Source organism: Oryzias melastigma, linkage group LG16, assembly GCF_002922805.2.
Source record: "Oryzias melastigma strain HK-1 linkage group LG16, ASM292280v2, whole genome shotgun sequence".
NCBI lineage: Eukaryota > Metazoa > Chordata > Actinopteri > Beloniformes > Adrianichthyidae > Oryzias > Oryzias melastigma.
Genome location: NC_050527.1, coordinates 4935779 through 4947994, shown reverse-complemented (window position 1 = coordinate 4947994; position 12216 = coordinate 4935779). Strand labels below are relative to the sequence as shown.

The following is a 12216-nucleotide window of genomic DNA, read 5'->3' as shown; positions in this document are numbered from 1 at the left end:
AAAAATGCCACATCTAACCTAGTTGCCTAATCACTTATTAATATTAAACGTTCGTTCACAGAGGCCAAAGGATTTCAAATAAAATGGATTTAACTTTTTTTTTAATGGTTTGTTCAATTTCATACAGACTGAATATTTTATATCGGACATTGGGGTAAACTCAAGATGGGGCTATGGAAAAAAAAAATAAACATACTGCCTAAAATATAAATGTTCAAATCAATGAAAAATTGAGTAAAATAAACAAACTAAAATTTGTGAATATTAGAATCTGGAGTTAACCTTCTTTTCTCTCTTGAAACTCAATATCAGGATTCAAATCCTGTGTAGCAACACATTTCACAATGTATTCAAATATACAAAATACAAAGAAACATCCTAAAATCTATTCCTGCATTGACTGCTTTTTCTTTGCACCCCCTAGTGTTGGAATTGAGCATTGCAGTCATTTCTTTAATAAACTAACTAGCGGGCCAGATACACTACACGGGCCGTATGTTTGACACCCCTGAGTTAGACTGACATTCTTTGTCATTTTTTTGGAAACAAAATTTTAGATTTATTTTCTGAGAATGGATGCTAATTTTTAGATTTCATTAGGATTGTTTTCAGATGGGCAAACTGGTACTAAGCTCGTATTACCATTTTGTTCACATTATCTTCTAAATTAAGGCATTCCTACTTTTTACACTAGTTTTTTGTCTTTTAAATAAAAAAGAACAACAATTATGTTCATTAAATCTAAAAAAAAATTATTAGAAAAAGCAAAATTGACTTCTTACTGGGCTCTACAACATTCACTTTGAAGTAATCGTAGGTGACATTTAGCTTTTAAAGCATGGACAGATTATTTTACTCCTTTCTACTGATTTTCTTTTTTAAAATTAGTCCTTATTTTTGGTTGTTTTTTGCTGTGCAATTTTGTCATTTGAATAGTTTGAGCTTAATTACATTTGATTTTGCTTTACTCTTTCACCTAGAGTTTCAAATTTAAAAAAAACGTAAATATAATTTAAAAATTCTATTTTTAAAAAACTATATCTTACTCTTATTAGGGATTCTAGATTTGAAATTTAACAAAACTCTCTTGATCATCAATTTTTTGGTTGTCAAGATCAGAAAATGACCCAAACTTCTGTTTAGGAAGCTAACTAACTCCATCCTAAGACAAACACATCTGATACAGACAGACCAACTATCACATTCTAAAATATCCCTATTACTATGATTACAAAACTGTTACTCATTGATCTAGACATGCTCTCGTCAGCCTTGTTCCTGTAAAATAATGTAAAATTATTTGATGTTTTTCTTTACAGATCAAATGTCTGTTCGAGTCAGTCCTCCTAACACGGTTCCCACTCTAAACCAGTCTCTGAACCTGGTTTGTCTCAGTCCTGGTGACCCCAAAGGTCAATCGGACCTGATCTGGTTCAAAGACGGACAGAAAGTGACGCAGAGGGAAAATCTAAAGTTCCTGCAGAACAACAGGACTCTTCACTTTGACTCAGTGCTGCCCTCTGATGCCGGATTCTACCAGTGCCAAACGTTCCTGCCGTCACTACAGACTCGAGTCATCAGTCTGGGGTTTCTGCTCAGCTGTGAGTGAGAACTCTGAGCTTTGAGAAATTAAAAATGTGTTTTTCCTAAATGTTTTTAATCTGTTTCAGTTGATCTGTGGAACGTCAGCATCAGAGGGCCTGACTCCGTGTTTCCTGGTCGACTGAGTGAGTTCACCTGCCTAACCAGCTGCACCCAGAACGTTGAGTGTACTGTCCGCTGGCAGTTCGGAGGAAGCTTTCCCATCGGAACCTTCTTCTCAGTCAATGGAAACAGGATCCGGTGGACTCCCTCCATTCCTGGAGCTTTCCAAAACTTCAACTGTGTAGCAGAAAACAAAGCTGCCGGACGGTCGGCCGAGGCCACGAAGCTGGTGGAAGTTAAAGGTATTTTTATTTGTGCCATTTGGGTGAAGATTCAGCACAGATGAGTTTAGTAACTCTTTTTTTTCTCTTGACAGGTGTTCCAGTTTCTGGATCAGAGGCAGCAAAACTCCACAGACTTCTGTTATTGATCTCCTTTATGGGATTTAAATCTCTTATTTAAATGGATATAACTTTGAATTTGCACAAATCATGCCTGTTTGTTTAGTTTTTTGTGATATTTTTATAAAAACTTGTATTGTTTTACTTGTATTATAACTTGTTTCATAAAAACATATTTATGAATATTTATTTATTATGTCTGCATTTGCTTTAGAATGATAAATCTGACAATAAAGATGTTTGAAGACCATAAATATCAGATAAATACGTTTTTAACTTAGTTGTGTGATATTGGGTCAGTTTCTTTCACTTGAGATCCATCAGTAAATCACAGAGAGACTCTTTTTTTTTAGTTGGAATTGTTTTTAAACTTGTTGAAATGAAATTGATCCTGCTGGTGACTTTGACCCATTTTGAAGAGATCCTTTCATTCTTTCACCTTCATTTTCATCTACAGATTGTGTCATTGGGTTTCACTCTTACTGAGATTCAAAGATCTGACATATAGCAACAACACGTCCTCCATGTTAATCCTTTACCGAGCTCCAATGTCCCCAAAAAGAGAAATGCTGCAGCTTCAGAACATGCAAAATATATATTTTTCTAAAGAACTAAAAAGTTCTACATTGCAAAAATGCAGATGTTTTAAATACGAGTAGAGGTGAAGATGGCCCAAACAATGACAGACACATTTTTACAGAAATATTGTGACATCTAAGTTAATTTTTTTCTGACCGCTGTTCAGATTTTGACCACAAGATGTCAGTCTGGGGTGAATTTAGAGAGCATGAGATTCCTTCAACAAGACGACTAAAAGTTAAAACATAAACCAAAAGACTAAAAAAAATTAAACGTGACAGACTTAGAGACTAATAAAGTTAAACCAACTTCTTTAACAAATACACTCAGAATAACATGAACAGCTTTAATATCCCTCACCAAAAATACAGATACTTCAAGTACTTGTTTTAAAGTTTACTTAAGTAAAGAAAAGTATATTTTCCTTAGTATACCAATTACACTTAAAATATACTAACAGTTTACTAACAAGTACACTTCTTGGGACTAAATTGGCCCACTTTCAGCTCATAAAGGTATTATTATACTTAGAGTAACCTATCTGACTTTACTTGTGATAAAATTTTAAGTGTTCTGTAAGTTTACTATATGACGTATACTAGTACAGCACTTTTCTACCTTCCTTGACGGCTCAAAGCTCTTTACAGTCTCAGTCTCACTCACACACTGGTCGAACACTGGCATCGACCTTCCACCAGAGGTAATGTGGGATTCAGTGTTTGCCCAAGGACACTTTGATGCATGAGCAGGCAAGGCAGGAATCGAACCCGCAGTCTTCAGATTCAGGAGTTGACCGCCCTACACAGCTGCCCCGTAAAAATACCTTTTTTGGTATATCGTTAATCTACTGACGATAAACTTCAAGTTTACATTAAGATTATGTTAGTACACTTCGAAGTAATGGAGATTTTAAAATTTTTTTTATTATTATTTTTTTAGAAGTAATAAACTATTAATGTAGTTTAAAAAATAGATTTTTTTACACTGGAAAGAATATATCTACTCCACTTTTAATACTGTGTAAAATAATGTTTATTTTACGAGTCTGAATAAATATATTCAGACTCTTTGTATAATTCTATGTATAATCCAAGTAAATTAACATGAATTTATGAAGTTGTAAAGTTTATCTCTTAAAAAGTTACTAAAAAGTAATTAGAATAATTAGATCCTAGTAGTCTACTATCTTAATTTAAGTTTTAAGAAAGTATACTTAAAACAAACTTGAGTATTTTAGTATTTTGGTCAGAACAAAATCAAGACAAACCTGGAATAAGCAAAGTTAAAAAGACGATGAACAAAGAAAAACCTCAAATCTTAAAATACTTTCAATTAAAATAAAAATAGTAGTTAAGGTAAACTAAAACCAAATGAAAATCAAATAATAAAATCAACCTTAAAAGCAAAATTTGAGCAAAGTCATTTTGTTACGCTTCACTCTGATCACTAAGGCAGTTTCTAAACATCGTGAGTGAGGGTTTTTATGTAATATTTCCTGCAGGTTCTGCTTCTCCCTAGGAAATGTGATTCTCCTCCTGGGGTTATATTTTGTCAACAAAAAATTAGGTAATCATACTCAATTTTATCTTTTCTTCCACCTTTCTGTTCATCTTCAGTTCTTTTCACTGTTATATTTGATTATTTTAAACATGTTTGAGCTTACAAATGTCTAGACATTTACCCACAAGTTAAAAACAGCGTTTCATGTCACAAACCTCAGCTTTTAAAAGTGTAATATCTTTAAAAAATAACTATATATGAATGCTACCTTAAAAAAAATCCTTTTTAGCCATTTTTAGAAGGCAAACGTTAATATAAAACAGCACAGGAACCTACTTGAACTGAACTGGGTGGCTCGGTGGTACAGCGGTTTACTGATGGTTCTGGGCCTTCCTGTGGAGTTTGCATAACCGCTCTGTCTTCATACCTGAAGTTTTCTGCAGGTGGTCTAGTATTATCCCACATGAGAAACTTCCAAACATGACTCATAGTTTGTCTTCACATTCTTAGGTGTCTGCTGGAGAGACGGCTCTGTTTGTTCTGGTTGTTTGACGAGCTTTTGGTCCATTATTAGCGGAAATTGGATTCAGCTTTATAATTCCCAGTGTGTTCAAGAATTTATGGAAGCTGACGTTTCAGATAAGAGTGTTGGGTAGTAAAGACCGCTAATGACACCCACCTTCATGCTATGGAAAAGCACAAACAGAACTCGTTGTATGTTTTGTGTACATTACGCAGGCAGGTCACAGGTGTGCTCAGATACGGGACTTTAAATTACCTCACCAGAAAAAAAAACTTTTTTTTTTTTTTTAATAGTATTGTGAAATTCCTACATGACAGGTAAAACTGGAAAACAGTTCACTTCTAATAACGCTCAAAGTTAGAAAACAAAGCATGAGGTAATGTTTGCTTAGACAGACTGCTTTTTTCTTTGACATTTTACATTCAAAATAGCCAAAAAGCTGGTCTGTGTCGCTATTTGCAGGTAGAAACCACATGAAAAGCTGCAACACAAAGATGGAGAAGGTGCAGCTGTTCTCAATTTGAACGTTGACCATTTCAAAAATGCTCAGCATTGATGGGAACACATGGTGCGTGTAATCAAACAGAGCTGTTTATTCGGTCAGGTGCGCTCTGACGTATTCAAATGATTAGAGAAAAAACACGAGTCGCTCTGAAATCTGGACCAGCTGCAAAGGAATGGAAACAGAAAATGTGAAGCTAATCTTTAAATATTTCACCCAAAAGTTATAACCAGTACAAAGAACTTGATTCTCCCCCACATTCTTTAGGGTTATAAATTGTCATTAAACAGAGCTTGACCCTGCAAGGTAAATACAAACCTATCGGCTTTTGTGCGTTTATCAGGACTAAATACAGAGACACCTGCAGATAAGGTGTGTGAGTGAGGGGCTGGACACTCTCTGGACGGGTATATTAGAACTGAAAAGTCAGGAGTTTGTTAGACCACCGTACTAAAAAATGGAGGGCAGGAGTGAAGGACTTTTTCTGCTGATTATGCTTCAGGGTATGGGTCACCCAAATGCAGAGTTAGCCGACTTTAAGGAGTTTCCTTGAAATTGTTTTCTTTTTGTCAGGTTTTCTGGCTTCTGGTGGCGTGGAGGTCAGGCCTTCCATCAACCCCGCCGTAGCCGGGGGCGCCGTGACGCTGTCGCTGGTTCCGTCCGAGAACATAAAGACTGGAAGCTGGTCGGTGGGGCAGTCCCCCGTGGTCACCTGGCAGGGGACTCACCAGGCGGTTTTCCCCAGCCACACCGGCAGGGCGTTTGTGAACATCAGCACCGGAGCGCTCACTCTGACCTCGCTCACGGTGGCCGACTCAGGCGTCTATGAGGTGCTGGGTACCGACCCCCAACTGAGGGCCAACACTTCCATCACAGTGGAGGGTGAGACTTAAGTCATCCGTTCAGATCAAACTTTTATTCTTTTGATTTTCCAAAACATTTCACTGTAAAAGAATGACTCGAGTTGACATGTAAACTGTTTATTCGACATGTCACGCTAACGGAAGGACTAAGAATCCATAGAAATTCAGAGATGAAGATGCTAAAAGAGCTGATTGAAAAAAAGGGAGTGTTTGCTTATGCTTTTCATTTTACTGTAACCGGTTCCTGTTGTTTTCAGAATAAACCGAGTCCTCACGGGCATCAGAGAAATTGATGTTCTTCCTCCTGGGTATTTAGTATTTAGACTGATAACTTCTATCTAACACAGGTCAGCTTCTGATTCTATCAGCTGATCACTTTAGTCAACATTTACCTTCATGAGTCACTCGGAGTTAGATAAAACAATTTCCTAGAATCTGTTCCTTTGGTTCCACAAACAGGATCTCACGAAAAGTACCCATAAGGACCCATCTTATCAGAATTATTTATATATTCAATTAACCCTTTAACAATTAGGTGTCGTCGGTGATGCTTAATTAAAAAAATCTTTAACATAATGTAATCTTTCAACCGTTAACACGATCAACGTAATTCTAGTAGATTCTAAAGGAGAAAAACGGCTCGTACGAGCCGTTTTTCTCCTTTAGAATCTACTAGAATTACGTTGATTGTGTCAATGGAAAAGTTAAAGTAAATCGAAGAATATAAACACTGGAGCTCTGGTGTTAAAGGGTTAAGTATTGTTTATATTATGTTTTTCTTTAAATATCATCTTGTTTTGAGATTTATAGAAGAAAAATCATGGAAATAAAAACTAGAAGTGGATAAAACTGTATTTCTTTAGCTGTTTTCTTCAGAAAAATCAAAATATTTATAAAGAATTTGTATTTTTAGGCAAAAAAACTACAGTATGTTCAGGACTTTTTCAACTGATTTTAAGAAATTTGAAAAATTGCATTTATTTTTCTGCTAAAACAGGTACTTTCAACAACTACCCATGTATTTTTGAAATATGGAAGACATAAAGCAGGGGTGTCAAACTCAATCACACAGGAGGTCAAAATCCAAAACACATCTTAGGTTGCGGAGTGAACAGAATAAACATTATTGACTCTTAAACATTTTTTTAAATTTAATCCGTAACTTTTTAACATAATTATGAACTAGATATATACCATTACCTGTGATAATGCTAGTGTGAATGCTGTAAACTGAATTTGGCCACTGAAGATAGTGCTGATTGCTGAAGATCCTGAAATTGATTGCTGAAAACGCTGAAGCTAATAGCCAGCTAAAATATTAGCTAAATTCAAAATTAGTCTAAAAAACTTTTTTAAAAACCTCAATTAGCCAAAACAGCTACGATGTAGCTGAAATATTAACTAAACTACAAAATTGATTTTTTTAAAAACTGAAAAAAGCCTCAAAGACAAAACAGCTAGCATGTAGCTGAAATATTAAACTACAAATTAGCCTAAAAAAGAAACCAAGAAAAAAGCATAAATTTGCTATTAAAAAAAAAAAAAAACTAACATGTAGCTGAGATATTAGCTAGGCCTTAAAATAGAATTAAAAAACCTTGGTAAATGCAAAAATAGTCCAAAAAACTAGCATAGCGTCAGTTTTTAAAATGTTAAAACGTAACTTTTTAACATAATTATGAATAATAAAAAGGTAGGACTATTATTCCAGAATAAATCAACTTAAACCTTTAATAACTTCTAATATTTTTTTCTCCATGAAAATATATTTTGTCAAAATTATACAAGTTAAAAATAAGCGCAAGATAAGCTCAGGCCATTAATAACAATAAAACAAAATTATTTGGAGAGCCGGATCCGGCGCCCGCATCTTGACTTTGACACATGTGACATAAAGAATTGCATTTCTCACCTACTGATTTTCATGTGTTTTTTTTTTTTATTTTAAAATGTTTAAAATCATTATGGATATTTTTCTGCTACCTTAAACCCTTTAAAAACATGTGTCAAAGTCAAGGCCCAGGGGCCGGATCTGGCCCTCAGGTTAATCTATCTGGCCCTCCTGATCATTTTGTATTGTTATTATTACCGACCCAACATTATCTTGTAACACCCCAATTTTATCAGAATATATTTTTATGGAGAGCAAAATATTAAACGTTATTTAAGGTTTATGTTGATTTATTCTGGAATAATATTCCTGTCTGTTTTAATTCATTTTTTTATTTAAAAAAGTTATGTTTTGAAAGTTTAAACAATTTTTATTTTTTTATGTATTCAACTAAAGTTTTTCCTGCTCAGCCCACAACCCACTGTGTGATTTAGATTTTGGCCTCCTGTGCGATTGAGTTTGACACCCCTGCTCTAACATAATCATCATGTTTTCTGTTTTTTTTTCTTCTTTCTCAGGAAAGCATTCTAAGCATCACCTGTAATCAGAAACCTCTCAGCTGTGTGCTGAAATTCCGTCTCCTTTTCTCATTTCCCTGCAGAATCCATCTCCAACGTGACTCTGACGGTGACTCAGACGGGCCTGCTGGAGTTTCAGAGTTCTGCCCTCATGAACTGCTCCGTCTCCGCCGGTTCCTCCCTGTCCTATGTCTGGATGAACAGCAGCTCTGTGGTCACAGTCGGCGACAGAGTTCACCTCTCAAATGGAGGCTCCACTCTCAGTGTTTCAAACTTGACCCGCTTTGACTCTGGACCCTTCAAGTGTTTGGTTTCCAACCCTGTCAGTAACGGCACAAGCAATACCGAAAATGTCACCGTCAGCTGTGAGTGGGGAGACTTTGAGCCAGCAAGTGGTTCCTATAAAAACAGTCGGCTAATTTTCTTTGTTTTTTTTTTTTAGATGGTCCGGACAACATGGCTCTCACTGTGAACGGACAGGAAACAACGTCCTTTACTGCTGGATCTAACTTGACCATGCTCTGCTCTGCTCAGTCCAACCCTGCAGCCCAGCTCCAGTGGGCTTTCAAAGGAGCTCTCATGAACAGCACAGGAACACAGCTGCAGCTGATCCACGTCACTGAGAACCAGACTGGTTCATATTCGTGCCTGGCTTTTAACAACAACACCAGCAAATACAACAACATCACCAGAACCATCACAATATCAAGTAGGTTTTATCATTTCTGACATAAAAACTGTCACCTTTTGTCCATTTGTTCATCGATTCACTTTTATGTTTTGTCTTTGTAGAATCAGCAGCTGATCAGAAGGCGGTGAATGTGGTTCTCCTTCCTCTGATGATGCTCCTCTCAAACAAACTCATCCTTTTCTCAACAAACACCTGAAAATCTCTCAGTTACAAATGAATGTGACATTTTCTGTGTTTTTGTCCATATCCTCTATTTAAAGAAAAGCATTTAAGTAATTGTATTTGCAATTTAAAATCAAATAACTTGTGGTTAATTTAATTTGTGAAATTGTAATTAAGTTGTACAAATTATAAAAAACTGTCTCAGAATATGTAGGAATAAATAAAAAGAAAATACGTCCGGCTTCATTGGGATTCAACCTGAGAGGATAAATTAGGGTTGAGTGGACACACCCAGACTAAAATGAAACCTTCATAAAAGAATTGCTTTTACTTTGCCTGTGGCTCGTTCAGCCTATTATGCACTGAAGAAAGCCCGTCTCCACCAGGACCATTGACATCCTGTGTGGCTCAAATCGTGCATTGTAAACAATGCAAATACTGACCTGATGTTAACCTCTCAGTGAGACACACGCCTTTATGTTTGTCCCTGTTTTACCCTACATAGATCCAGAAAACTAGGGATACAGTATTATTTGATAAAAATAACTTATCATGAAATGGAAACTGATTTGAGCTAAAATGATGTTTGGTCAATTAAAAAATCTGACTTTAAGAAGTCCCAATTAATGATTGCTAGAGATTAACAATAAAATAGAGCCATTGTTATCAAGTTCTTTCAGGCATAAAAATTTGGTCAAAACACTAATTGGATTATGTTAAAAGCCACATTATTTTTTCATATATGATATCTTAATTAACATGTCAATGATACCAATTTGTTACATTGCTTTTTTTCTGGCAACAGAATAATTCGCATATTTAAAAAAAAATGATTGAAAAAAGCTATATTTTCAGATAAATTAGGGAAAAAAATGCAATATAGAGTAAATTGTATAAAAAACAATGAATTGTAAACAGCAATGCTATATTTACTCACCTGAAAATGTCTATTTTGTGATCAATAAAGTTAATCTGGTGTGTTTATATTCATTTTAATCTGTTAACTCCCTGATCAAATGGTATTTCAGATGTTTGTAATGTTTGAATACATATTTTAAACTAAAAAAGAGCAAAGAAAACTGACAAAATGTTCCTTTAAAGCATCAGAACCCAGTCATAGATTCTTTTGTACCTGACTCTTTATCTGTTATAGACTGTATCAGAGCAGAACAATATAGTAGCTGCATGATAAATGTCCTGTTTGTCAGTAGGTATTCGTGCAGCTACAGTGGAAAGAACAATTGCGATCGTTTACGGGGAAAAAAGGACATCACTCTGGGGGCCTGTGCTTACAGTAAACATTAGGGAAGCATCATATTGATTTGAGAAAAAAGGAAACTGTGGGTTCTGTTAAAAGACTGTACGGGATCCTAACTTCTATTTTATCTGAATTAAGTTACTGCTATGAAAGATGAAAGCTGGACAAAAAGAAAAATTATATCACAACATATTTCAAACAAGGTTTATCTTATTTTTGTTGCTGAGTTTGCACTTACCTTTTCTACTTTTCTATTTCTATGCTAAATTCTAAAAATGAAAAAACATTGACGAAAAAAGGTCCAAATGACCAAACTTCCAATGTAAATATGCCTAGGATAACAAGGGTTAGGGAGTTGGAAGGGGGTGGGGGGTGTTAAACCACCAAATGGTTACCAATAGCGGCTGTGTCTGCAGCTCACCGCTCCCCCAGGGGTCAAACGCGAAGAACAAATTTCATGGGATTTTAACTTTAACAGGCCTTCATCATCAACAGATTGTTAATAAAATATGACATTCAGACCATTTACTGTAAAAGTTAAAGGCTTGCAGTAAATGGACACTCCCACAGCAGGTGACAACATGACCTCAAAAGACCAGGACAAAACAAGGTGTGGCCAGTGCCGAGGTGAGGCAGCAGCATCAAGAAGACAGGTACCAGTAGGGATTCGTCCACTTCATCAAGGGAGAAGTTCTCAGCTGATCAAAAGATGGAGAGAAGATTGAGCTCTGGAGTGATGCTGGTCCTAATCCTGACCGTAATATCTGTAGGAGGTAAATGTTTTATTCCACTCCCAATCCAGACATCATTCCATGAAGATTTAAACATCAGTGCAGTATTAAATAATGTTACAATCTGTGCTGTAGTCGGAAAATGTTTCATTTATGAATTTTTCTGTTCCACGCTGCGTGTGCAACTTTTAGGAATAACATCGGCTCTTTTTGTACGTGATGTCATGTTTTATTTTAAGTGGTTTTATCTTTCTTTGCTTCTAGATCCCGTGTTCAGCCAAAGCCCTACCGTCTCTGAACTATTCAAACCAGTGGGCGGCAATGTAACACTCAGCGGGGTCAGTCTGGCAGAAGGAGGATGGTTGTACAACTGCAAATATATTGCCTTAATTTTTGGAGATCATATTTCGGAAAGCTCCGTTTGGAAGGAGAGAATATCGATTAATGCCACTAACTACGATTTGACTATAAGAGCACTAAATGTGAACGATTCTGGAGTGTACAGTTTAAGCGACGTGGATAATACATTCGTTTCTGTAAAACTCTCAGTTCAAGGTAAGTGTAGTCACACTCTCTCTGTCTGTCTGTCTGTCTGTCTGTCTGTCTGTCTGTCTGTCTGTCTGTCTGTCTGTCTGTCTGTCTGTCTCTCTGTCTGTCTGTCTGTCTGTCTACGGTGATAAGATGCACATATCGCATCCAGTTATTTTGTCTAAACAAAAGGAACAAACAGCATACAAATGAGTTGTGACCCAGACTTGAAACAATGGTAACAAACCCATTCTAACGTTTTTTTAATGTGATGATTACCATAGACCAGTGGCGGGCCGTGCATTTCACACCTAGGCCTTCAGTAGTGCTCCATCTGAATCAACCCAACCCTCAATAACTATTTTATGGCTATAAAACTTCTACTGCAGGTACAACTGCGACACACATAAAAAAGCATAAAAAAA

At 36.1% G+C, this 12216-nt stretch overlaps 2 protein-coding genes across 2 annotated transcripts in view; both read left to right on the top strand.

The window, feature by feature from the left end:
• The window catches only part of LOC112143701 (carcinoembryonic antigen-related cell adhesion molecule 20), a 4726-nt gene extending 2444 nt beyond the window's left edge, over positions 1-2282 (top strand). The window contains exons 3-5 of the mRNA XM_036215697.1: positions 1320-1601; positions 1671-1946; positions 2021-2282. Coding sequence (XP_036071590.1) covers positions 1320-1601; positions 1671-1946; positions 2021-2106 — 644 coding nt within the window. The 3' untranslated portion in view covers positions 2107-2282. The remainder of the gene's footprint in view (positions 1-1319; positions 1602-1670; positions 1947-2020) is intronic.
• A 2189-nt stretch (positions 2283-4471) lies between these two features.
• The window catches only part of LOC112143803 (hemicentin-1), a 15403-nt gene continuing 7658 nt past the window's right edge, over positions 4472-12216 (top strand). The window contains exons 1-6 of the mRNA XM_036215896.1: positions 4472-5652; positions 5723-6031; positions 8505-8786; positions 8864-9130; positions 11165-11305; positions 11528-11818. Coding sequence (XP_036071789.1) covers positions 5607-5652; positions 5723-6031; positions 8505-8786; positions 8864-9130; positions 11165-11305; positions 11528-11818 — 1336 coding nt within the window. The 5' untranslated portion in view covers positions 4472-5606. The remainder of the gene's footprint in view (positions 5653-5722; positions 6032-8504; positions 8787-8863; positions 9131-11164; positions 11306-11527; positions 11819-12216) is intronic.